At 45.5% G+C, this 27,453-nt stretch overlaps 1 protein-coding gene across 1 annotated transcript in view; it reads left to right on the forward strand.

Moving 5' to 3' along the window:
* Nucleotides 1–1,211: 1,211 nt before the first annotated feature.
* Nucleotides 1,212–27,453, forward strand: part of Fer1l6 (fer-1 like family member 6) — a 125,935-nt gene continuing 99,693 nt past the window's right edge. Inside the window, exons 1-10 of the mRNA XM_052747861.1 lie at nt 1,212–1,290; nt 7,619–7,739; nt 10,387–10,441; nt 10,531–10,662; nt 14,195–14,257; nt 18,344–18,422; nt 18,753–18,909; nt 19,654–19,840; nt 20,767–20,959; nt 23,350–23,702. Of these exons, the coding sequence (XP_052603821.1) occupies nt 1,212–1,290; nt 7,619–7,739; nt 10,387–10,441; nt 10,531–10,662; nt 14,195–14,257; nt 18,344–18,422; nt 18,753–18,909; nt 19,654–19,840; nt 20,767–20,959; nt 23,350–23,702 (1,419 nt within the window). The remainder of the gene's footprint in view (nt 1,291–7,618; nt 7,740–10,386; nt 10,442–10,530; nt 10,663–14,194; nt 14,258–18,343; nt 18,423–18,752; nt 18,910–19,653; nt 19,841–20,766; nt 20,960–23,349; nt 23,703–27,453) is intronic.

Raw genomic sequence — 27,453 nt, forward strand, 5'->3', positions numbered from 1 at the left:
GACAAAAGCCTGAGAAATAAGTAGATCAATAAAATGGACATTTGTTTCCTCTGTTTGATAGTCTTAATACTATCCCTTAGAACGACAACAACAATAATAATAACTAATACTAACAAAGGCTTATTGAGCAACTTATTGTACCATGACAGTTTCTTACCATTTATTACATTGTGACCCATATGGGGATCCTGAAGTTGGGAGAGCTCAGGGCCTGCTCTAGGTTGAGAAGACACTGCTGAGATGAGAGATGGGCAGGCTGACTATGGAGTAGATGACCTTGACCGTGAAACCCACCACCTCAAGAGTCCCACATTCAGAAGCACAGGCCCAGGGTCTAGGAAGTGTGCATTTGGGGGAGAGTGAAGTGGGGCTGGTACCCTGTTCAGGGGTCACTCTGCAGCCCCAAGCAACCTGTGTGAAATGAAAGGCAATCAAAGTCCTCCACTGTGCTCACATTTTGGGCACACACCATGGACCAGTTGAGCAGTGTGCTGATGGCATGGCCTCAGCAGGTACCAGAGCCTCTTGACCTTAGAAGCAGTGTGAGAGCCCGCTGAAGAGATGGCTGCCAAGAGGATTGGGAGGTTCAGGTTTCTCGGTGGTCAGAGTGGCTTGTGAGACTTGGCAGATCTCCAGGAGCTGTGTGGCCTGAGAAACTGTTGCCACCCTCTCTGGTTCCTCATCGGTAAGTTGGGCAGGAGACAACTGCTGTCATTAGCAAAGGATGTCATTCTTTTTTTTTTTTTTTTTTTGGTTTTTCGAGACAGGGTTTCTCTGTGTAGCTTTGCACCTTTCCTGGGACTCACTTGGTAGCCCAGGCTGGCCTCGAACTCACAGAGATCCGCCTAGCTCTGTCTCCCGAGTGCTGGGATTAAAGGCGTGCGCCACCACCGCCCGGCTAGGATGTCATTCTTTAAGAGTCAATATAGCACCTGGCATGGGCAAGCCAGAAGACATTAGAGGTTCCAGGCTAGCACGATTACAATCCCCAGCCTGTCTCCCATCATGTGTGGTAGTTTCTAGACAAGAAGGACAACCTGGGGGACTGGTGATGCTCTCCCAACACCTTCTTTTGACTCCCACCCTGGGTAGATGAGGGGGCTGGCCAGCCAGTAGGACCCACCATCTTTGTGTAATTGCTTCTTCCCAGCAGGGGCGATGATTCATTTCCATGATTGGACTGATGAGTTTTTCTTCTTTGCAGGAAAGGAATGTTTGGGCTGAAGCTGAAAAAGAAGAAGAAAAATAAAGCAGAGAAGGGGTTGATCCTCACCAACAAGGGTGCACAAGGTGAGGTGTGAGGTGGGGTGCTGCCCACTACCCAGGCCAAAGGGCCTCACAGAAGGGACTCTCCTTATTTGAGAACGTGGCTGTCTGTGGTGCAGGGTGCAGTAATCTGCCCGCTGACTCTCAGGTTCTTCCGAACACAGGTGTGGGCCTCAGGGAAATCACCCCAAGGCCCAACATCATCGACAAACAGGAGTGGGGTACATGCCTGCTGGGCCATGGAATGGTCCATCTGAGACAGTGGCAACAGGTTCAAGCTCAGCTTTTGCCTTTGTTTTCACTGGATCAGCGGCTCAGGAGTCTCCCATTATCAAATGGGCATGGCATGGGTCACCAAGCTGACCTCACGCAGCCCTGGAGAGGATCAAGGACATTTTTCAAAGTAAAAGTCAGGATTCTCAAAGTAAGATGGGAGGGGGCTTTCTATACATCATCTCATTTAACCCCTCTTACCAGCAGGAATCGTTACCCCAGTTTTCCCGACAAGATTACAGAGACACAAGAGAATACAATTCATGCATGGCAAAAGCTAGCTGCAGAATTGTGTGTGGGTGAAAATGTAGAGCCGTTGTTAAGATGTTAAGAGGGATTTCAAGATGGCAACAATAGTGCCTAAACCAAGTGGGACCAGGTCCTTCTAAGAAGGCTCTGTCTGTCTGCATAGAATGCCTGTCAGTCAGATTGCCCGGAGCCTCAGGGAGCCTGCTGGGAAGCAGCTACTTTGTGAGCTCAGTCCAGGTTGCCTGGCTTTCTGTGCCTTGAATGGGTCACTCCTTCTGCCAAGTGAGGACCAAGGCTTGCACTGGGTAGACACTCAGCATTGGTGAAATCACACTGCATTTGTGGTTTCCAAGTGGACAGGTCTGGCTGGGGTGGCCGCCTGGAGACATCTGCCTCGTGGCTTTGATAACATCCAGTGAAAGGCCGGCATTCTGGACCATTTCTAGACCCAAATGGTGCAATGGGTATAGTCCATCTTCACACATCTTGAGGTATCATTCACTATAGCTAGCTGCACTGTAGCCCCACGCCCCACCTCAAACCATTCTTTGCTCTGAGTAAAACTCAGTCTGAGAGAGAAAGCAATGGACACTCATTCATACTGAGATGTTGGTGGTCATGACTAAGAGTTACCCTTAGATGGGAAGGGGATGCAGTGTGTTTTCAGTGGCTACACAGCTTAAAGCTTAAAGGAAGTCTAGGGTAATGGCTCTGTCATTAAACTTGCTATACAAGCATGAGGACCTCAGTTTGATCCTAAGAACCTACTTGAAAAAGCCAGCAGAGTGGTGTGCAATTCCAGTCCTGGGGTGGCAGAGACAGGCAGATCCCCGGGGCTGGCTGAGCCAGCCTTTCTCAATCAGTAAGGTCCAGACCAATAAGAGATGTTGTTTCAAAAGTCAAGCTGATGAATGACTGAGGAAGACACACAAAGTTCACCTCTGGCCTACACACACACACACACACACACACACACACACACACACACACACAAAACCTGCTCCTCCCACCCTGAGAACTTAAAAGGAATACTTGTTTATTCAATCAAATTGATAATATGTATGGATGGGAGATTTAAAAGGCTCCGGACCTTTTCCTGGTCCTTGAAATTAAGTCGTGGGGACCCCAGGTTGACTAAGAGATGGTCCCTTCCCTCTGGGACCTTATGAAATTTACACATACGACATATTTAATGAGCTTCTGCCATGTGTTGCTTGACACGCATCATTCATGACCCTGAGCAGTAGATTCTGTTGCCTGTGTTTCAGAACTGAGCTTCTAACGGGTGAGTGGCTTGCCCCAATGAGCCCACAGCTTGTAAGTAGGAAAGCTGACATGGAGGGAGCCTGGGCTTTCCTGGCTGCTGGGATGGCCTCTGGTCAGGAGTTCTCTCTTACTACCCAGCAGGGAGGAGATGAGAGCAGTCAACAACAGGCATGCCAGTCACAGGCTAGCCCTGTGACTAGTTTTTGTTAAGTCTTCAGCCCACAAAACAAACAGGGCAGGCGTCTATCAGCCCCTCCTAGAAAGTAAATGGTATCCGTCCTGCTGGGAGGGGCTGGTCCTGCAGAGAAGGGACAAACATGGGTGTCAGAGCAGAATCTTTGGTCCTTCCCTCTTGGTTTTGCTTGGGAAGCTATGGTGTGTGTGTGTGTGTGTGTGTGTGTGTGTGTGTGTGTGTGTGTGTGTGTGTGTGTGATATGTTTAGGTACCCTTAAAATTTATTTTATGTTTAGTTTGAGGCATTGCAATTATGTCAAAATTGTTGGTACTCTAACCCCTCTGTTCATTAGTTGCTCAAGTTGTAACTCCTCTGACCATTCATTCACTTCTTCAGTGAAAGTTAGTGGAAAACCTGCTAAGTGTCTGGCCCCAGGCTAGGTTTGGCGTATAATGTGGGGCCAATATGGAGGGAAGATAACCTTGGGCGCAAGTCCTCTGCCTTCCAGATCAGTTCCCACCCTTCTCTCCTGTCCTGTCTCAGGATGTATGTATGACCCAGATCCCTCAGCCTCTGTTCTCAGGTTGGATCTGGCCAATGGGACCCCAGCAGGAGGCTTGAAGTGGGTTTGAGGGAACTTGGGGTTCAGCTGGCTGTTTCCCTCAGCTGGAAGAACCAGGATCTGACTCAACCTGAGTCCCCCTTTTTTTAGGTTCTGGTAAAAGCTCTCTCCTTCTCCCTCTTCCTCTTCCTCCCTCTGCCCTTTCTCTCTCTTTCTCTTCATCTGGAAGGATGGGATAGGAGCAGAGTAGCTGCTTTGAGCTCAAACAACTGCATGAACTTCTGTGGGCTCCCTACACCCACAGCATCCTGCAGCCGTCCCTGTCAGTAACGCCGTCAGGACCCTCACTGCGGCAAGCGCATTACAAGTGAGGACAAGAACGAGGAAGCTTAGATGCTGGGCTGAGTGGGAGGCTGTTGGGGGTTGGGGTGGGGAGTCTCTATGGATTCCTGGCTCATTGACACAGAGACTGTCTGCATCCAGAGAAAGGCTCTCTTAGAAGTCACATTCAAAGACTTTTAAAGTGGGAAGGAGGCCACTAGGGAACAGGCAACAGAGATAGGAGCTGTGTGTGTGTGTGTGTGTGTGTGTGTGTGTGTGTGTGTGTGTGTGTGTGTGTGTAGAAAAAAACTAATGGATGAAGAGCAGGTTGGGTCAGAGTTAGGTCAGAAGGAACTGAGGAAGGCCTGCTGGGTGGGCAGAGAGCAGTGAAGGGTGACAAGGTTAGGTTGTCAGGAGGAGCGCGTGGAAGCCAGATGGAGGAAGGCATCGGCACTGAGTCGTGCGGACTTCGGGTGGTTTTCTAAGCAGGATAGGAAGCCACTGGAGGGCATCAAGAGAAGTCACGTGCTATCCTTCATTTGTGTTTTGTGAAGATCACCCTGCACGTACAGTGAGTGAGAGAGCATTATGAATCAATCGGTGAATGAGTGGCTGCCATAGAGAAGGGGCAGCTGGTGACTTTCCTACCTTGAGATCTCTGGGGGTCTCTCTCGCCGCCCTCCCACGTATAATCTCTGGAGGAAGGGGCGCATGGTCTGTTAGATGCCTCTCCAGCATCTAACCTTGCACACTGTCTAGCTTTTGTGAGGTACCTAAGGATGCTCACTGCACATTTGCACCCACATGAGCAGTTCTGCACCCATAGACTCTGTAGTCTGCAGAAAATGTTTCTTATATTGTTGCTACAAGGCTGCAGGTGCTCGGCCAGGCACCAGTGTTAATTCCGAGAACCCTTTTGTCTGGCTTTGGCCCGACTTTCCCAACTGAGACTGCAGTAAATTCAGTTCCTCTTCATCGGCTTTCCTCTCTGTAGCCACTGAGAATCTAATGAGACCATGCCCAGGGACACCAGCTCCCGGGCAGTGGGCTGCTAGAGCCCATCTGTCTTCTGATTCAAGGTTGCTGAGCATAGATGTCCAGTTAAAACCAGAACCCAAACATGCTAAAGCTGGAAAGAATATTAGAAATAATTCAGTTGATGTATTTATAGTTGAGTCTCATAAGCCCTGTGGCAAGCTTCGTTTCCACCCCACAAAATTGACACCCAGGAAACTTGGAACAAATGAGCTTTTGGTATACTTGCATCATTTTGAGACCTTTTCCTTCATAATCTCCACTGCTTTGATTTATGGAGAGGGTGTCTAGATGACAAGATTATTTAAATTACACACACACACACACACACACACACACACACACACACACACACACACACAAAGAAGGGGGATGAGAAAGAGGAAGGGAGAGTTTCAAAATACAATTACATCTGTAAAAAAAGATCCTGGTTGCTTTAAAACATTTTGGGGACTCTTTCCTTACTCAGTTCTCATTTTATAGAAGGAAAAAAATCAGGAGTGTTTTATGACTCATTTAAGCCACCCTTCTTAGGCTGTGACAGGCACAGGGCTGGGACACTTTATTTTCCTAATGACTCTGGTAATGCAGGCTTCAGCTCTGCCTTAAACAGAGATAAGAAAACCATAGAACCAAGAGAAAGTAAGTAACATGTACATGTGCAGCAACTTTGATCATCATCTGGGGAACTGAAACCATCTTGGCATCCAGGCAATGTCGCTATGAGTCAAGCCGGAATCTGGGTTAGAAAGGAAGAATCTGGGGATATGACTGCAACCAATTCACTTGGGTTTGCTAAGTGCTTCTAACTTTGTTTCCTCGGGCTTCCTAGTAAGCTGTCCTTTCTAGGGCAGGTAATTTGGTAACTTAAAACAGCACACATTTATTCTCTCACAGTTATGAAGCCCAGATGCCTGAACTCAGCATCTGTGGGTCAAAGATCTCAAGAACCTTTCTTCCTCTTTCCAACCTCTGATGCATTTAGTCAGCATTTCATCACTATGACAGAACAGGCGAGGTGATCATTTGATAAGTGAATAATAATAAAAAAATAATAAAAGGGAGAACATGACTGCTCCTAGGTATGGTGGAGGAGAGGTGTTTTTGTTGTTGTTGTTGTTTTTGTTTTGTTTTATTTTGTTTTGTTTGTAGATATGAGGGAGAGCATAGCCAGAGGCAGAAACATCTGGGAGGACCCATATTGAACATGACCCTGAGCCAGGCCATATGAGGAGAGTCGGGGAGGGGAGAGCCAGAAGGCCAGGAGGGTAAAATGTAAGAAGGACCATCCTAGCCAAAATGGCTGGATCATATAGGGCAGCCCAGCCCCTGGGCTGGAGAGTTCAGGGTAGGGAGCTGGGTATGCCAGCCATACCCTGTAACAGCTAGGGACTGAGGGATGCTGGGAGAACGTGGCAGTCAGGTCTGCTTTAATATGTTAGCTAGGTACTTCAGTTAGCCCTTTGTCTGGGTTTTAGACCTAACAATAGGGAGGAAAGATGTATTTTAGCTCATGGCTTCAGTTCACGGTTGCTGGGTTCTGCTGTTTTGGGGCCAGTAGCTGGACCAAACATCATGACAGGGAATTCATGACAGAGCAAAGCTGGGAGAGGTGGGGGGAGACTTATGCCAGGGTCCCAATCTCCACTGCACAGACATACCCCTGGTGACATAACTCCCTTTCACTAGGCCCTACACCTTACAGGTCTACCACCTCCCAGATGTGACATAATTTGACCACCAGACTGTCAACACTTGGCCTCGGGGACATCTAAGATCTAAAGCATAACAAAGTGGATGAGGCTGGGCTGTTCCTTGCTTTGTGATACTGGTTAGTCAAATCTTTGCCTCCAGGGTCACATAGCTGTCTTGAGTCCTGTTTAAAATCTCCCTCTGTGCCCTCTTGTGAGGATACACGTGATTGCAATGAGGACCCACCTCCTAATCCGGAAGACTCTCCCTACTCCCTGTTTTAACCGTCTTAGCTGTGTCTGCAGTGGCCCCGGCCCACCTTGTTTTGCTCTCACTATCCAAGGCACCACTTGTAGGGTCCAAGGATGAGGCCCTCTCTTTTTACAGCACAACGTTTTGTCATTCGAAGCTGGCCAGCACATACAAGAATGACCACTCACCTGGGATCTTGCCTCCAGTTTCCTCACTGTTTCATTTTCTTTGGAGATCATCTTGTCAAGGTCTTGGATGGATATCCTTAATTTGTGACTCTGTTTGTTTGAACCTTCTGTTTGTTCTTATATATGAACACACACACACATGCACACACACACACACACACACACACACACACACACACACAATTTTGTGTCTGCTTGCCTGGCTTTTCTGTCAATACAACATCAAATTCAACAGTGGCAGAGCTACGGTGCCTCCTATGGTAGTGGACACAAAGCGGAGGCTTGCTTATCACCTTACTTTGATTGAACAAGATTCTCTTTCTTCATTTGTATCTACAGATGGTCAGAGCGACTCTGAAGCACCACAGGAAGGGCCTTCTCACCAGGAAGGACCAGAGGGAGACGTGATTCATGACGATGCTTCTATCACTCCTGGCCCCGTGGCTCCTCCAAAGAGGAGGTATGGTGTTTTTACAGGTAGTCAGTGCAGACACTTTGCACCGTGAGTGGCCAGGCTCTCAGAGAATTGGAAAGAAGACATTGTCAGTGTCTACCAGGAGCCAAAGGTCTAAGAAAGGAAGAGAGTTCTGTGTCCACTCAGCTTCTCTCTGAGCGCCAGCCTCCAGATGCTGGTCAGCCTTCAGCAGAATTCTGGTCCCACTAGCTTCAGATTTTAAATGACTCTGGTTACATTCCTGGGAGTTCAGAGATGAGCCCAAGAGCAGAAAGCAGATTTGGGAGCTGTCCCTTAACCTGTTCCTTAATTTGTCAGGATCCTAATTACCCTAGTTTCGTGTGTCTCCCAAACGAGAAGGTACTTCTTAAACGACCAGAGGAGATTCAGAAGAAACTGGCTTCTGCAGGCTGTATCAGTTGGCTGTGATTGTGAAACCAAACCAAACCAAAGCCACCCCAATCAGTGGCTTAATCTAAACCTTTATTGCTATCCTTGAGTCTGTGGGTCGGTTAGATGGTTTTAGTGATGCCAAACAGTTATCAAATTATTATTCACATGTGTGTCACTTGGCAGCTTAGTGGTTTTAGCTCAGGGTTGGTGGGTGGCTGATCTAGGGCCAGGACCACTGTACTCATCACAGAGCAGAGAGTGCGCTCCAACGTTGGCCGTGGCAGGGTTGGGGAGAGTGGAGGCACATGAGGTCTCTTGAGACTTAGGCTCAGAACTAGCATAGGTCATTTCTGATGCACCGAGTTGACCAACGCAAGTTACAGGGTCAGCCCGGGTTGGAATGGGAGGGGGACAATAAGATGCAGATCCAGGGAGAAGCCAGTAATTAGGGTCACTGGTGTTTTCTGTCTACTGCATTTGTTTATGTCAGTATCTGATGAGTAGTAGTTTATCAGGCTCTTCCATTCTCTTTCCGTGCAGATGAGTTACTAACAGGAATACAAACTGGTACCTCTCTGGGGGGTGGATCCTGAGCTGGTCTTTCTAAGCCGTGACATCATGGTAGATGTAGGGGAAGGCTAGAAGGAAGTGGGAGAAGGGTAGAAGTCATTGAACAAACACAGAGGTGACACTTAAAAGCAGACGTGACACTTTTGTGTGCACACTGTCACATCACTCTCTCCGTCTCCACTGCACCTTGACAGCTACCACCCCCTCCCTGTGGCTTCTGACTAGGCACTTCAGTTATTCCTAAGCAGCTTTCGTGGTGTCCCAGGTCATTTACAGAAGAGAGGAGAGCAGAAGGAGAAGTAAGGGGTGATGGCCTATTCTTCCTCCCTGGTCAGAGCATTCCTGAAATTTCACGGACTGAAATTCTGCCCTCCCAATACTGGTTCAGACCCCACCTCTGTACTTAGGTCTTTCTTGCTCACTGAGACCCAGGGAATTTCTTCTCTACAGCTCTTCCATCACACACATACCCCTACGGGACATTTCACACTTACATACTAGATCTTTCCTTATACGCCTTGGCCCTCTTTCCCCTGGATAGATTGCTAACTCTACAAGGGCAGAGATGATGGCCTATTCATCTTTATTTTATTCTTAACTAAGCCGAGCACTAGGTTTCAAATTATGAGTAATTGAATTTGCCATTTGACTGGTGAGCATGTGAATGATATATACATTTTCTTCACCTTCAGCCCTCAGAGTTAACCATTTGTGATAGGAATTATTATTTCAGATAAGGAAATTAAATAGAAAGCCTAAAATTGAGGAGAAAAATATTCTAACTCAGATCAGTCTCATCCAAAAGTCTTGAGAATTATTTTTGTAACTTACAGCATTTTCTATTGGGCTGAATTACGGTCAGCAGATGCAGGATGAAGGCAGTTACACGATGTCACTGTTAGAAGCCAGACGAACAAAATTCAATTCAACTCACTCTCAGTTCATTTTCCACACATTGCCACTTCTGTGGTAACAAGGATCCTTCTCCGCTCGTGATTAGCCAATATCTAAGTGCCCAGGTGTTGCACATCTATTTTCAATTACCTGAGACAGTCCAGATAAATGAATTCCCTGGGATTGTGAAACTCAATGAGATGACATTTTGGTCTTCCTTTCCAATTTCCTCCTTTACCAATCCTTTCAAAAGCAATCACAACACTCAAAATTTTTATATCTTCTAGAAAGGATAAAGAGTTCCTGGGTCTAAAACTAGTCAGGCAAAGGGTAGATCTTTACTTCGACCATCCTTGCCTCCGATTTTCTGAGGAATTGTTATTTCTGTAAGGTTATAAACAAAAGACCTGGGAAACCTTACATATAAAAATGCTAGCGTTTATTCTTGCTAGACACTTGGTTAAATGCCTGTATGCATTCAATTATTTAATTCTAGCAATTGCTTTGTGGTATAATGATATTATCAGCCTCATTACTAGGACAGGGAAACTGAGTCATAGGAAGCTACTTGTCTGCTTATATTTATTTCCTAGGAGATGTAGAGAGAATCTGTGATAGAGTGTAAATGAAGGCATTTAGAAACTCTTGGAAAAGATGTTACCATGGCTTACACATCTGAAGTATGTTCTTACTTGAGATATATTAATTTGCTGTTACATTGTTTATTTTTTATTTTATACTTGTGTACAATATTATCAACAAATATAAAACAGTATATTAAACTTTACTTCAATAGAGCGAAACTGCTGACCAAGATCCATGATGGGGAGGTCAAATCTCAAAACTATCAAGTAAGTGATTGGCTCATCCTACCCAGCATCCCCCTCATGAGAATGAAGAGCAACGGCCAGAGAGGCATGAGCGCTGCTTTGTGTTACAGATCGCCATAACCATCACTGAGGCCCGGCAGCTGGTGGGCGAGAACATCGACCCGGTTGTGACCATTGAGATTGGGGAGGAGAAGAAGCAGAGCACAGTGAAGGAGGGGACCAACAGCCCATTTTATAATGAGGCAAGTCACAGAGCATCCTCTGGGCCCACATCCCCGTCGGTGACATACAAAGGGTTCCTTAGCCAAGCAGGAAAGCGAGCTCCTCAGGGCTCCTCCTCTGTCTCCCGTCTAAGTTCACAGCACAGTCTGAGCTCTTTCCACGCACAGCCCTGAAGTGCTGAGAACAAGACAATGAACAGGAGGTCAGCTTTCTTATTTCTCATGAGCTCATTGCCCTGCTTCTAAGCCTTGGGGTTGCATTCCGTGAACCTTGAATGTTGGTTAGAGACACGGTACAGGAGCCACACTGAAAATTTAATGACTGAATTTGAAATAAGCATACTTTGTTGGAAAGCAAAACACTTGTGTTTTTCTAAGATGCATAGAATTTTTTTTTTTTTTTTTGGTTTTTCGAGACAGGGTTTCTCTGTGTAGCTTTGCACCTTTCCTGGAACTCACTCTGTAGACCAGGCTGGCCATGAACTCACAGAGATTAGCCTGCCTCTGCCTCCCAAGTGCTGGGATTAAAGGCACGCACCACCACTGCCGGGCAATACATAGAAATTTTAAAGGAAGACCCCAAAGAGGGAAGTTTCTAAACAGTCTCTTTGTAAATAAAATGTTATTTGGTAAAAATAAGGCAGAGTATACAATAATATATATGGTGGAAAACCTCATTTCCCTCTAATGTTTGGGCCCTAGTACCCTAGATTTCGTCCCTGGAAAGATCCATTCTCACAATACTCAAGGATCTTCCAGAGAGATCCCAAGCATGTACAGGAACACAAATCTGTGCCCCAATGACAGACTCAGTAACACTGTCGTAGGCCTTGTTCTTTTTACAGAACAGTGGGCTTTGGGGTAGGGCACAGCTGCTCACACAGGTCAAGCTCACTTCGGCTTCATGGCTGGAGAATTTTCCATTGCTTTCATAGGTCATAATTTACTGTTTAGTCTCTCAGCTACGGACACTAAAACTTTTAGCCTTTGGCTAGTACTTAAAATATACTTATGTGGTCCGACTGAGGGATTTAAACTTGGATATTGCCAGATTGCTTGACAACATGAATTGCCAAAAAAGTGCTGTGGAGTCATTACTAACCCTAGCGGTAATCTACAAGGAAGGCAGGGACAGCGTGGAGAATGACATTAACTGGAAACCCCCAAATCACATTTGAGCTGCTAATTCCTTTCCTCTTTGTCATTATTGTCCCCGAGGCTCCCAGATGTTACTCCCCCATCTCTGGGCCCCCTCTTCCCTTCCTCTTTCTGGCATGGATGTGATATTGAAGAGTGTGTATGCAAATGCTCTGAAACCTCAAAGCCCCATTTACTTGTCGAATGTTATGATTATGCCTGCAAGTCTTGGCTCTAAATGGCATTAAATTGAGCCCGAGTGAAGCAAGGAGGAAACCAAGAAAAAGAACGGAAGGCAAGCCAAGGACGTTTGTCACAACTTCTCGCCTTGAAGGCTGAGGTCACCAGGTGTTGGAGGAGGAAGAAGGGATTGGTGAATATTTGCTTGCTAACTAGAACAATGGGTGCAGGTCCAGAAGTCTATAAGGCATTAGAGTACAACAATGAAACTTTGCTGAAGACAGCAAATAGTAGAACTGATCCATCAGTCCAAAGGATCGCTCACATAGCCATCCTTAGTAGAGTGAAGAATTGCACTAAAGTGAAATGTCCATCTGTATTTCGAGTTCCAAACATTTAAAAAAATATAGTGAAATGTCTACAAAGTATATGTATATGGACATTACATATGAAAAATTTCTTTAAAGGTCATACCTGTTTTCTTATTAAAGAACACATATTTAACATCGTCTTTAAATTTATTTATTTATGGTAGCACTGGGGATCAAACCCATAAGCTAGGCAGGAGTTCTTCTGTGGGGCCACACCTCAGCCCCAGGGACCACCATTTTGAAGGTCTCCTAGTATAGCACATGGTAGTTTAGTTTTGTTTTTCTATTTTACTCCAGGAAAGAAAGGTGTTCGTTGTCATTGTTTTTCTCCCCACTGGTATGTCTTTCCACAATTTATCATTCTTTAATATCTTTGCCTCAGAGCAAAGGGAAGAAGCCAGGACACAACAGTGTCCCAATCCTTCCTAGCCCACCCCATTGTTTCTCCTCCATCAGCCAACTCATGTAGACACCTCCCTTTAAGGTCTTCTGTACCTTTAAATTCTACAACCTCATTTGAGAGGAAATTGACTCAACCTCTATGAAACGTCCACTGTCTAGTCCCTTCTTTAGGAGAATCAAATTGTGGTTTGAGAGCCAGAAGTAACTAGAATTATGAATCTGGTCATCTATCACCTGTTAATCTCTTTAATCATCAGTCTTCCTATATGCAAATTTGGGGATCCATATAGATAATTCTTACACTTCAGTTATCTGTGTGTGAGCGTGTGCACACATGTGTGCATGTATCATGGTATACATATGGAGGTCAGAGGACAGCTTGCAGGAATCAGTTCTCGCCTTCCACCATGTGGATTCTGGAGAAGTGCCTTTACCCACAGAGCCATATTGCCAGCCCCAAGGTAATTCTTTAACTCTGGAATTTAATAACTTTTCTCATCCTAAAAGTCTCTATCATTCATCTTTTTTTTCATTCCTTCCATGGTTAGTCTTGATAATTTTACAAGAATGTTTGAAACAGAAAAATCCCGAGAAAGATTTCAAATGTGTTCACTCAAAGTTAAAACTACTCCAAGATACCATTTTCAGCTATCGTAAGAAACCAAACAGGTAAAGAACTAGCAATATCAAGGGTTGGAAAAGACACAGCAAAAGCCAGAATGTAAAATGAATGCCTTTTATGGTGGTTTAAATGAGAATGTCCCCCATAGGCTCAGATATTTGAACACTGCTCGCGGTTGGTGTCATTGTCTGGGGAGGTTTAGGAGATGCAGCCTTGCTGCAGGAAGTATGTCCCTGGAGGTGGGATTTGAGATGAAAAGCCTGGTGCCACTGCCAGTTTTTCCCTTCTGCTTTGTGTTTGGGGTTGGCATAGGAGCTCTCAGCTCTCTGCTCTAGAGCCAAGTCTCCCCACAACGGCAGATCTTGTCCCCCTGAAACTGTAAGCCAAAATAGACTCTTTTTTTTCATGCCTTGCTCATGGTATTTTACCATAACAATGGAAAAGTAACTAATAGACATTAGTAGAATTTTTGGATAATGGACCAGGTGTATATAAAATTTTAATAGTGTTATTAGTCCTTCAAGGAAGAACTTTGAATACTACTAAAACTTCATACAATACATGATCTAAAACTTCTCCTTATGTTTATGTTAGAGGAATAATTATAGTTATCCTATGCAAGAATGTGGTTGGTGGCATTTTAAATATAATATATAAAACAATGGAAAGCAACCTAAATGATCTTCAGTAGGGGACAAGCCAATCAAATGCTGATCTACTGTTGCCAATAAGGACTAAGCAGCAGTGGATTAGAGTGATGCAGATCTAACCCACTCCAGGAACAAGGTTCTTAGATGTAAACTGGGGGTTTGATGACCAAGATGGACTTCATGTTTTACAGTACTTCGTGTTTGACTTCATTGGACCCCAAGTGCATCTTTTTGACAAGATCATCAAGATCTCAGTAAGTATACCATTGCAGGTGGTGGTACTTAGGGTCAGGAGGAGAGACTCTAGGCACGGGGAACATTTTGGGTCAGCACAGCGTGGTTAGCGATGCCTGGGTTCAGGAGGATAAATATGGGTCAGCGACTGGGGAGGTAGCAGGCTAAAGCTTGAAATCCCCAATGCGGGGGATTTTATGAAGGAAAACCATCTCAAGAGAATCTTTGCTTCTTGGAAGCGAGCAGTAAACTACAGAAAACTTTTGCTAATTGGATGTGGGGATATGAAGCATATGCTGCAAATGACATCTTAATTGACTGCCATTTTTCAGTTATTTTTTTAAAATCAAGTTAATGTTATGTTTTTCTATTGGTATGATAGCTATGCTAATTAATCATAACCATCTCTTCTCCTAGTCAGTGATAAATAGAGAAACAGGAATAGGAACCAGGGAGGGATCGCATATGTTCGCCTCATCACTGATAATGCCTAAAAAGCAGGGAAATTATTTGCAGCATTCTGGCATTCTTGAAAGTCGCTGCTGAGTGTGGACCTCAGGATCTTTGCAGGGGGAGTTGGATCTGCTGGACAGCTCTTCCTCAGCCCCTCCAGGGAGAGGAAGTTTGTCCGCAAATCCGGACTGAAGAGTAGAAAGAGTGAGCGCTCCCTGGGCTTGCTGGGGGCCTTATCCAGGCTTACATGGATGGCAGGAACAGGAAAGCAAAGTAAGGATGCTGAAGTCATCTTGTCCCAAATGAGAGCAGAAAGGGCCCATTACCAACTGCACACTGTTCAGCAAAGGGACAGAAGACTGGGTGGCAGGTGATGGCATTTATCCTTCAATCTCAGAAAATAGCCACTTCTTCCACGGAGAGGGGTGTGAGGCTGGCTGGGTGTGCCTGAGGGTGATAGGGTGAGGGCTCAAGAGTGAACAGGTGCTATCTTCCAAAGACTTCTCAAAGAACAGAACTCCTACTTTATATGCCAGTAAAAGTGTGTGGAGAATGAGGGAATGGTTCCCTCAACAGTCAAACCATCTCTAGTGGGAATTGCTAGGCTGACATTCATCTTGGAAGTTTCCTTCCCTGTCCTTCTCTTCCTGGCCTGCTTTTATCACTCACTCACACACTAGATCAATGCATAGGTGATATGACCTTTTAACTGCAGCTGAATGTCAACGAAGTCCCCTCGTAAGGCATGGGTTCCAGTGGTATGATATCGTCCTGCCCAGGAGAGCTTGAAGAGTATGACTCTTGAGGAATGGAAAGTCACCGAGAGCCAAACATTCTTAGTATTTGAGTTTCAGATGTGATGACAAGGATGTAGAAGATATTTTGGGAGCTGGGATGGCTTCCAGGGCTTTGTGCCATCACTCCAGCCGTCACCTGATGACACTGGCCTTGATTCAGCTAAGGGACGTGCTAGGTTGCAGATGAAGTTCATCACCAGGCCTCTAAGTCCTATCATAGACAAGAGTCATGACTGTATGAGGGACACCTGGAATTTTAGACATAGGACCAAAGCTGATTTGCCTGCCTCCTTCCTTCTTTGGGAGAAGACAGTCTTGTCATTCTTAAAAGACCCCTGGGGAGAGAGACCAAAAATTTTAATGAAAAACCCTCCCTCTTATGTTTAACACAATTTTTCTGCTGGTTCATAAACTGAAAGCCAGTGTTCCCAGAATGAATTCGGTGTTAAGGAAGGGGAGATGACTTATGGTCATGTGTTTGGAGCACTCTGATGGTTATGAGTCCTTGTTTAACCACTGCCCACTGCAGATTACCTGACCAAGGCAGAAAGCGGCACGGATTTAGATGTGTAAATGTAAGTATTTAGAAGATAGTTTGACAGCATGGCCACCTAGCAAAATAACAGTAGCAGGTTCCCCTCTGGGACCTGTCACTCCCCATCCATGGCCTTTGGACCAGGTTTATATTCTTAGGCATAAAGTCTCTCCTGGGGAGCAGTCCTCAAATTCAATCAGACAATGTTTGGCTACTCCCATCACAGCCATGAAACTGCTGTGGATGTAAGGGCAAGTCAGCCAAAATTCCAGTGTGAATGGAAGACGGACTCACGAGGCTCCACCCCCAGCAGAGGAATGGCAGTGGCTGGCTTCTGGAGTAGCCAGTGTCCTTATTCTTTGGGAGTATGGTCACTGATAGGTTGCCTATGTTCTAGTGGATGGCCCCCAATCTAAGCACGTATGGGCAGCATTAACTGGATTCAGTGGGAAGTAAAAAATGGGGGGCAACACATGAATTTAGGAGGTAGACATGTTAGAGTGTTCCAGAAAGAATGGGGGAGGTGGAAATGGGGGTGGGTATGATCAAAACTACATTGTATATTGTGAAATTCTCAAATAACAAATTAAGAATATTATTAAAAAGGGGTGGGGTGGGGGTGACTATAATTAGATGCTCTTGGAATAACCATGGTATAATAATATGCCCTGGTAGTACCATAGACAATTTTCCTTTAACAGTGGCCCAAGGAACCCAGGACCTCAGAGCCTAGTAACCTCATAGCCAACTTCAATAGGCTTGCCTGGCACTCAGCCAGTGGGCAGATACCTTAAAGAGGTCTCCTGTGTGACTGGAAGAACCAGTTGAGGGTCTTGCATTCCATCTTTCACAGAGACATTTACATTGTGAAAGGAACTTGAGACAGGCATCTGATCGTCCTCAGACCTCAGGGAGTCATGTTGGCCACAGAAAATGAGGTAGCTTTTTGTGTGTGGTCTTAAATAGCTCCTCCGCTGAAGCCAAGCTGTCCTTGCTTCCCCTCTGTCAACACTAAGAAGTCACAGCCAGAGAGAGAGAGAGAGAGAGAGAGAGAGAGAGAGAGAGAGAGACAGACACACACACACACAAACAGGAGAGGAGAGAGAGGAGGAAGAAAAATAGGGATGGCTGTCATTTCTTGAGGTCAGCTGACTACTTTTTCTTACTGCCTCTGACAAAAAGAGCCACTCAGAAGCTACAAGAACCTACCATTCACCCTTCTTTCAACCATCCATTAACTCACTGAATATTCATTGAAATTCATTATGAATGAGGCACATGGTGGATAAAATCAAAGGAACACTGCCCTTAATCAAAGAAATCATAGTATTTATAGTTAGCAGGAGTCTCGGAGGTACCTCCAGGATGACATGGAGTTCTTGAGGCCCTTGGGTTCCAGTGACGGGAATGTCACTCCTTCTGGAGAATGAACCCTTCATTGCTGAAAGATTCTAACCAGCAAAAGAAATAGCATCCTTAACTGAGTTGAAATCTCAACCTGTTACTCAAGAACCATGCAGGGAACCTGACCCCTTTTCTGGATGCAACATGCCCAAGATTTGAGGGTGCTTCAGTCACACAGTCCTCTTCCCAACAGCTCCCCTTTTCTGGATTAAAGATTAAAGAAGTCCAGCTTTTCCCTTAGCGTCTCATACACTGTGACTTCCAGATACAGCACTGACTATGCCCCCTTCCTTCAGGACTTCCTCCTGGTGACACCAGCCTTTCAGCATGCTGCTGTACCCAAGCTAGACACTCTGCTCACTGCCAGTGAGAACACACACACACACACACACACACACACACACACACACACACACACACACACACACCATACTGTACAGAACTTACTCTGTTGTTCAGTACCAAACATCTGTCAACACATGACAAGCTCTCAAGAAAGTTGTGAAAAATGTTTTGGAGGCTGAGGAAAGAAAGAACAGTGGCAGCCAGGGAGATCAAGGACAGACACTTGGAGGAGGTGACCTTTGCTCTAGCCACTGAAGGGTGGGTCAAGTTTGAGCGGGAAGAGGTGGGTATTGAAGGGTAGCTTACCATGGTTCATTTGATTAAAGAAACCTTTTGGGCACTGAGCGCGTCATGCATCCTTCCAGCAGAGGAACAGAAAAAGCTGCTAGAGAAAGAGGTACCGATGAGACACTTAGGACCCTATGCTATGGGTTGATGACCACTGTGCTCCAGACAAGGTCAAATCCAGACAAAGGTCAAGTCCTAGGAGTATCGTTGGTGAATTCAGAGTCCGTTTCACAGATACACCTTCAAGGACAAATGAGTCAGGCTTGGTGCTCCATCTTTTATAGGTCTTACACCACAAGCTGATAGGAAGCCTCCTGATTGGCTCTTTCCGAGTGGATGTGGGGACGGTGTACAACCAGCCTGGTGAGCCAGCCCCTCCTCCCCATCCTGCTTTCTTACTCTTCTTCAGTTTACTCTCTCATCTGCAAAGCTGGGAGATTTCTGTGTGGTTCTCTAGACTGAAGGTCTCCCAAATACTCATGGTCAGTTGGAGAAGAAAGTCAGACAAGAGGGTGGGAAGGAAGGGAGGAGGAGGGAAGAGAAGAGGGTGGGTAGCCTGGGGACTGGGGATATCTGGGAACGGCTACTATGCTGAGCAGCAGAAGGAGAGAACCAGGAGCCTGCAGGTGTGGGAAGGGATGGGGAAACCACTGGCCCGTCTGTGAAGGATACACTTACAAAGTGTGTTTGTAGGTCACCAATTCTGCGACAAGTGGGCACTGCTTACAGACCCTGGTGACATCAGGACTGGCACCAAGGGCTACCTGAAGTGTGACATCAGTGTGACCGGGAAAGGCGACGTCTTAAAGACCAACCCCAAAACCTTCGACGCTGAGGAGCAAATAGAGAAGTGAGGCCGACCCACCGAGAGCCCTAAAAGAGAACTTATTTGTCCACTTTATGTCTCTTTTCCTCTCTCCACTCCTTTCCCTATGGGTGTGTGAATGCTGCCAAGCTCATGGCTTGTCCCCCAGAGACCCCGCTCTGTCAGCAACCCCTGAATATATCTTCTCAGAGCTGTGGCTCTTTCGGGAGCTCAGATTCTGGGACAAGAACACTGTTTCCCTGTAACAGCTTATTTTAGATAAGCCACTCTATTGTTATCATTATTGCTATCATTAATTCTTCGAGAATTTCATATAATGCATCTTGTTCATATTCACTCCGACTCCACTCCCACCCCTCCCAAATCAAACCCCTCTTCCCTATGCCCCTCTTCGTGTCCTTTTGTTGTTGTTTAAAGAGAAGACGATTGTATAGCAGTTTTCCTCTGCTCTGTCTTCCTACCTCCTTTTCCATGTTTCCTGAGACTGAAGTGTATGCGTTATGTGAATAAGCCATTCTTGAGAGTGTATGATTTATCCACATGTAACTGTTTTGTCTTCAAAAGAATCATACTTTCAACCACTGGTTCATGGCAAAAAAAAAAAAAAGTTAAATTCTAGAAGGAACTAGAAAGAAAACTTGGTTTAGTGATGAATTCCAGCGTTTTTCTATAGCCAGATTTTTCTTTCCGCCTCCAACGTGCGCCTGCCCTTTCTCCTTACTCTTGAGTGACAGACCTTCTCATTCTAAAAATCTTTTTCCCCTCTAGGAACATTCTGATCCCTCAAGGATTTCCATCAGAGAGACCTTGGGCCAGATTCTATGTGAGGCTGTACAGAGCAGAAGGGTTACCCAAAATGAACTCCAGCATTATGGCAAATGTCACCAAAGCGTTTGTGGGTGACAGTAAGGACCTCGTGGATCCCTTTGTGGAGGTGTCCTTCGCTGGGCAGACGGTGAGGAAACTTTGTCACCAGGAGTACAATTACGTCCTGCTCTGCATCCAGAACATTTTTAATCAAATGAAATTAGGTTAAAAGCGTCCCAGAGAAGACCTTGTCACAAGAAGGGGAGTGTAGAGGAGGCTTGCCCGCTCGCACCTCACTGGACATTGTGGAGAGGAGCTACAGTCGGATTGGTGCAGCTTAGGGTCAGGGAGAAACGTATATTTCCTCACCTCTGGCTGTTTCTCTAAACAAGTACCAGGCCCTAGGCCCTGGAGAGTTACCACTCTCTCCTGACCTGTTTCCCAGTGTTCCAGGTAGTCCCTTCTCCTATCGCTAGACACCTCTGTTCCTTTCTCAAGAGCCATCGGAAGAATCGAGGCCTAGGTTCATGGCCAAAGCTGGATTCTGCCTTCCTGGACTTTGAAACTTTGAACGCATTTTATACTTTCAGAATATGTCCCTGTCCCTTCCCATCAGTAGGAGTGAACGCTGGGGCATTTCTAACTCGGGTTGAATTCGGAGGGCATATAGGACATGATCCCCATGTATGGCAAGGAAACTGAGGCCCAGGCTGCAGCACTGATTCACTGAAGGTCATATATAACATGCACCCAGGTCTTTATGTAGACATGAGCTCAGGGTCTAGCTATGTCTGCTGCTTTCCTGGAGCTGTATAGAACAGCTCATATTCATGCCACAGGCATTCACCCCAACACTTATCTGTTGAGTAGAAATTTCCAAGAACAATGCCTTTGCCCCAATGCTCCACATTGCATCTAGGTCACCAATAATGTTAATGGGGTGCAGCTGGTTTTCATAGGTGTCCTGGGAAGCAAGCCTGTCTTTGGTAATTCCCTTTTTATCCCCAGGTGGTTTGAAGTGTTTTCTTTAGCTATTTATTTCCATGGCTGACTTCTTCCTGGCTGTATTTTTAGGGGCGAACCTCAGTGCAAAAGAACTGTGCAGACCCTGTGTGGCATGAGCAGGTGGTCTTCAAGGAAATGTTCCCTCCCTTGTGCCGGAGGGTGAAAATTCAGGTGTGGGATGAAGGCAGCATGAATGACGTCGCCCTGGCAACCCACTTCATTGACCTGAAGAAAATCTCCAATGAGCAGGATGGAGACAAAGGTAGAGTTTCCCGTGTCTGGCTTGGAAGGAGGTCTCAGAGCCATAGTTACCTTTAAAGAGAGTGGGCCATGTAGGCATGTGCTAACACCTTTCGTGGTTCTGTGGTCTGTGGCCTGGCTCAGTTAAGCTAGTGGATGGAACCAAGCTCTGGTCTCAGGCCTTCCATGACCATTGCTACCTACCTGTGGGTGTCACAAAATGTAGTTCCGATAAAACCAAAGGTTGGTAAACTAAGATCTGTAGGCCAAATCTGTCCTCCTACATGTCTTTGTATGGTTCTGTGCGAATAGTTTTTGCATATTCCAGTGGTTGATTTTCCCTCCTACATAAAAATTATGTCCCCAGTCACCTGATGGGAACAGGACAGCATGAGGGTGGCAGGGGCTGTGGGTGATTGTGAACTCAGAGAGCCGGGAGAGCCTCAGGTAATCCACAGAGTGCTGAAGGAGGCAGGCAGGTGAAGAATCCTTACTCGGTATATGACTCTATTTCCAAAATCACATTGGTGTGTAAGAATTCCTAAATTAACCCCCATTTAAATTCATAAAAATCTTTCTCTGAACTGCAAATGTGTGTCAGTTGACAAATACACATATATACATACATACCTACATACATAGATCACAAATATATACAATTAAATGGTCAAATACAAACATATATGTATATGTTAAGTAGATCTAATCATATGTCCTGTAGAGATGACATTAGTTTAACTGCTTTATTGTTTTCTTAACTAGCTGAGTATTTTCCAAGAGCAGAGACTTGTGTATTTTTATGTCCTTCACAGATTGGCTTTACAGAAAGCCCTCAATGAATGTATGTTGTCTATTTCTTGATATTGCAGCAGCACTTACCACTTTATATATAAAAACACACACACACACTCACTCATCCATCTACACTTTCTCAACTAGATGTTAACATGTTTTATTCACAGCATTTTAGGAGCCTCTTGATGGTTTTCAGAAAGATAGATGTTTATGTCTTAGAAGCAGACACCAGAGAACCATAAAATCTTTCTATCCTTTTTAACAATAATATTGCTGCTTCTTTAAGTTTACTCAAAGGAGAACAGAATCTGAGGGAAAGAATCTAGTCTATAGAAGTCAAGGTGGAAGAAAAGAGACATTTGTGTGTGTGTGTGTGTGTGTGTGTGTGTGTGTGTGTGTGTGTGTGTGTGTATGTGTAAACATTTACTTGGAAACTGTGGGCAAATTGATAAAGAAATTATGACTCCCTCTTTATTCATAATAGTAGGGCATGTCCCAAGGGTCCATATGAAACACTTGATAGATACTATCCTGTTAATCTTGATAGGTGAGGTAGGCACTATTAGCTTTTCCTCCAGATGAAGAAACTGAGGCACAAGGAAGTGAAGAAATTTGTCCAAGCTCACACAGCTGCAAAGTCCCAAAGCTGGGATTTGAATCCACCCAGTTGAGTCTTCAGAAACATGCTGTTTTGCCTTTCAGAAAGAAGCATGCGTGGAATTGAAGGTGTAGGTCAGTGGTAAGAGCACTTGCCTACAAGGTGAAAGGCCTTGGGTTTGATTTCCAGTACTGAAAAAATAAAGGGACATTGCGTTCACATACGTTCTCATGGATAGCATACATTTTCTCAGATGGTCTATATTAAGAAGAGAAACCCCTTATGACAGGAATAAGTTAAAAATCACCAGGTCTTTTCAGTTCAATGTTTAGGAAATATTTTAGAACATGCATTTCTCACTGTCTCTACCACCCTATCCTTCTAGTCCAAGCTACAGTGCCCTTAGCTTTCATGGTGAAATGGTTCCCAAAGCAGTTTGCCCACAGCCATTCCTGCAGGCCTTCACGTGGTAGCCACAATTGTCTTAAGAGACACGGTTACATTATCAATTTGGTGAGAATCCCTCTAACATATTCTTAAGGATACTAAGATAGTGAGAAAAATCCATAACAAGGCCTTAAGGCCTCTCACCTATCCAAACTCTGCTCACATACCCTTCTCCGTGCTCTTTCCAGCTGGTTCATGACCCCTTCACCCCGTTCCTCCACGTTCCATCAACCTATCACTTCTCACAACACCAGGCATATACAATGTTTATAATGTAAATATTAATGTAAACATCTAGTGTGTTGCCTAGCTCATGTTAGGAATAAACATTCGATGACTGAATGGTGGGAAATGGGTGCACAGTGCCCTCTGTAATGTCACACGGGGTGAAAAGTGTAAATGTGTAAAAGAAAGACTAGATGGAAATTGAGCAAAATATTGTCTTTGGAGGGGATGCCTTTTCAATAGTTTCTTTTGTCTGTATATCGTGTATTTTTACATGCAACTTCTATAAACCAAACATGGTAAAGGTGGAAGTTCATTAAGATCCCTAACACTCGGGTTCTCCCCAGGCTTTCTTCCCACCTTTGGACCTGCCTGGATTAACCTGTACGGCTCCCCCAGGAACCAGAGTCTCATGGATGACTACCAGGAGTTGAATGAGGGCTTTGGGGAAGGTGTGGCCTTCAGGGGCCGGATCTTGGTGGAAATTGCTGTGGAAATCCTCTCTGGGGGCGCCCAGGAGTCTAAGTTCTCCAAAGCTCTGAAGGAGTTGAAGCTGTCTTCCAAAGACAAAGACTCCAAATCTTCTAAAGGCTCAAGCAAGGACAAGGCTGACAAAACCGAGGAAGGCCGAGCCCAGCAGGCAGCTGACAAGACCAACTCCACGGAGGTGGAGGTGGAATCTTTCACGGTCCCCCCAGAGGTAGGTGTGAGCACGGCTCCTCTGGGCCTGACGGTAGGGGAGCCCAGGGCAGAGGGAGACAGCGCTGGCCATGGCTCCAGAAGACCTTTTCCCGTACAGGTCTCAGCTTCCTGGAAAAATCATGCTGGCCTAGTGCTGAGTCCCAGGGTGTGTTGTCTGTTCTTGCAAGCAGTGTGGCCATATGCTCATGCTAGACTTCTTCAGAACCTCTCAAGTGTGGATCTCATGGGAACTCAGAGGAGACACAAAAGTGGTTGGAGACCTTGATGGGAGTGGGTGGTTTGATGGATGAGGAAACTCTGCTGTCTAGTTTGTTTGGCTGCATTATGTTGGAGTATTTTTTTTTTTTTTTTGGATGTGGGACCATGTAGGAAGAGGAAAGAAAGGGGAGAAGAACAGGCCACAAGCTGGGGGATGAGAACGTGAGAAACCTCATAAACCCAGGATGAAATCACAGCCCCACAGAACACACATCCTCAGTGAGTTCCCACCATTAAAACATCAGCATTGCCCCAGCCCAACGCTGTAGTATGGGCAAGAGACTGGGGTGTCAAGATGAGCATCAACTGTGACTGTCCTCTAACTTTTTATCCTAATTGCATGGTTTGTAGTCAAGCAAGTGGATGAGTTCTGCATGTCATCAGCAGCAGAGGAGGGTTGATTCCAGCGGAGTCTGGCTAATTCTGTCTCTGGGAATGTCTCTCAGGTCAACATAAGGGAGATGATAACTGCTCGCCCAGAGTTGTCTGTTCCTAGGGAAGCTGGGCAGATCCCAGGACTGCAGTACGAGAGTCATCCTTACCTTGGAAGAGCTATTTGTTTTTCCAACTGGGATCCTAAGAAACCACTGGGGAGAACTCAGAGCACGGGTTGGAAACCCTGGCATTAGTTTTACTCATGGCTCTAATACTACAGTGCCCTAGGTTCCTGTTTATTCTTCAGCTAAATGAGGTCTTATAGGTCGCTCTGTCATAGACAACTTCTGGGGGCTGATGAGAAAGTGTATATAAATTGTCATCAGATCTTTTAGCATGCACATGGTTAAGCTTGCAATGTCTTTATAGCTGCTACCCACGGCTTGTTCCCTCCACCGAGGAGTGACTGTTTAGAGCTTGCCACCTGCTGTTTGTGTCTTGGCTTTTTCCACACCTCTCCTTGGATGCTCATCTGGGAAACGTTCTCTGGAAATGTGTATCATCAGTTTGTTGGGGTTGGAATTGGCATGGTCTGCATGGGGCAGTGAGCGTGTGTGTGTGTGTGTGTGTGTGTGTGTGTGTGTGTGTGTGTGTGTGTGTGTGTGCAAGCATGTTCAGAATATAAGCCAACGTTGTAAACTTGACTTTGCATGTGGTGGGTAGCCTGTGTGATGTGTTGTGGTCACTCAAGCATATATGTCTTACATCTGCCTGTCTGGTAACCATTCTTGCTGTGAGCCATGTTGGATAGGGATATCCAAGAAGAAAGAAGCTATGAGGAGATTTTCATAATCGAAGAGGGTTCCTGAAGGAAGATACTCTAGCTGAAAACAAGGGAGGTGGGTAGGGAGTAGACTTTTCTATAAGCCAAGGTATAGAGAAGGCTACTGGGCTATTTTGGAGAAGGAGGTAGACACAGGACAATCCAGGTGCTTCTATGTCTCCACCCTCTCTTTGTCTTGGTGTCTTGGTGGTAGTTTCTCGTCAGATTCATTAGCCCTCTGTTGCTGCACAACAAGTCACCCCAAAGCTTAGTGTGTTGACATTGAATGCTTATTTTCTCTGTGAGTGAGGAGTTTGGGGATACCTCAGTACAAGGGTTCTGGTCCCGACATTCCTTGGAGGAAAGTTTCATTAAGATCTTGGTAGAAGCTATGATCCTTTGAAGGTGTCACAGGACTGAAGGACCCATCTCAAGATGGCTGTATGACACTCAGGAGGCCTTGGTACCTTGTTAGCTAATGGCATGAGAAAGCAATTCCTTACTATAGGGAGCCTCCCATAAATTCTGAGTATCGTTACAGCATGGTAGTTCATTTCCTTCCTCCTAGAGTGGTGATATAAAAGGGAGCAAGGCCATGATCAAGCCATGATGTCACAGACTGACATTTCTGCTGCCAGGAACAAACCATTTTATCTACCCTTTATGCAGAACTCCAGAATAGAGTTAGGGGGAAATTAGCTAAGATTTTGTGAACACATTTTAAAGCTGCTACCCAGGGCCTCTATGTTTCCCACAGCCTGAGCAGATCAACCTGTCCCCATCAATCCTTTCTTGCTGTGTCTTTTTTCCTTTTCAGCTTCCCAGGGTCACAGAGCCCCAGGGTCACAGAGCCCCAGTGTCACTGGCTGCAGCATCCTCACTGCACATCTGGACACCAAGAGACCCTCTGATGTTGCCTTTTCCTAGTGTCCCTCATTACTTACAGAAGCTTCTCTCTCCTCTGCCACTCTCTCACAGATCGTAGCCAGCCAGGGAATGTGACCATTTCTAAACTCTGTGAATGCTGACTGAATAGCTTCATAACAAACACCTTGCTCAACACGGGCAAGAGTAAATCCAGAGCCTAACTCCACAGAGCTTATGTTGTAAAAGGGGAGAGGACTCATGCAAAATACATCCAACAGGAAGCAGGAAGTGATGAGTGCACTAGGAACTATAAATTGCTATCATTTATGGGGTTAGAAAGTGTTGTTGTTTGTTTTAACTCTTTTGAGGGACTTGCCACCCAGCTCTCAAATAAGTCACACATAGAGGCTTATTCTTAATTATAAATGCCTGGCCTTAGCTTGGCTTGTTTCTTGCCAGCTTTCCTTAACCTAAATAATCCCATTTATCTTTAGCCTTGGGGTTTTTATCTTTCTCTATTCTTGTATACCTTTCTTTGTTTCTTACTCCATGGCTTGTTGTGTGACTGTGTGGCTGGCCTTCTCCTTCTCTGGCTACTTCTTCTCTCATTCCTCACCCTTCTTCTCCCAGATTTCTCCTATATATTCTTTCTGACTGCCAGCCCTGCCTAGCCTTTCTTCTGCCTCACCATTGGCTGTTCTGCTCTTTATTAGACCATCAGATGTTTTCGACAGGCACAGTAACACAGCTTCACAGAGTTAAACAAATGCAACATAAACAAAAGTAACACATCTTAAAATACTATTCCCCAACAAGAAAGAATAGTTTAAGGCATGCTTCCGGAAGGGAGGGCCCTTTAAATTTGAGCTTGAAGAACATGGAGAATTAGAAGATAATTCAAACTATTGAACTACTTATTGTAGTTACTGTTTGTAGGGTTTATATGTCTGCTTTTTACCAAGTGTTCCAGGCTCTGTTGGGATACTTTTGTCACAAACAAGGAAAGCAACAGCCAGAGAATGGATGCCACTTGCTTAGTTGGCTGGTTGGCTGTGACATCTGCCATCCTGGAGGTCACGTGGTCTGCTTTCCCTCTAGTCTCTGTGGTTTACACCCTCCTCCCAGAGAGTAAACTCAGCCCCTGGACTCTAAGATAAGAGGCTGGTGGATAGACAGTGACTAAGCTCCAGCACTATGTCCCACCCTGCCCTGTGGTTCTGGTCAATAGAAACATTTCCTGGATTCCAATGCTACGGGAAAGGTCACCTCTTCCCAATTACCGTAAATCCTTCGTTCTCTGAGGGGCCTGGTTCAGGACTCTTGTTCGATGGAACCCTACATCTGTGAGGCCACAGTTCTTTAATTTCCTTAGCTCCACCTTTCTGTTCTTTCCGTGGAGTTTAGTAAATCCAGCTGCAAGGCAAGG

The sequence above is a fragment of the Peromyscus californicus genome, unplaced genomic scaffold (genome assembly GCF_007827085.1).
Source record: "Peromyscus californicus insignis strain IS unplaced genomic scaffold, ASM782708v3 Scaffold_20__1_contigs__length_68692818, whole genome shotgun sequence".
Lineage (NCBI taxonomy): Eukaryota > Metazoa > Chordata > Mammalia > Rodentia > Cricetidae > Peromyscus > Peromyscus californicus.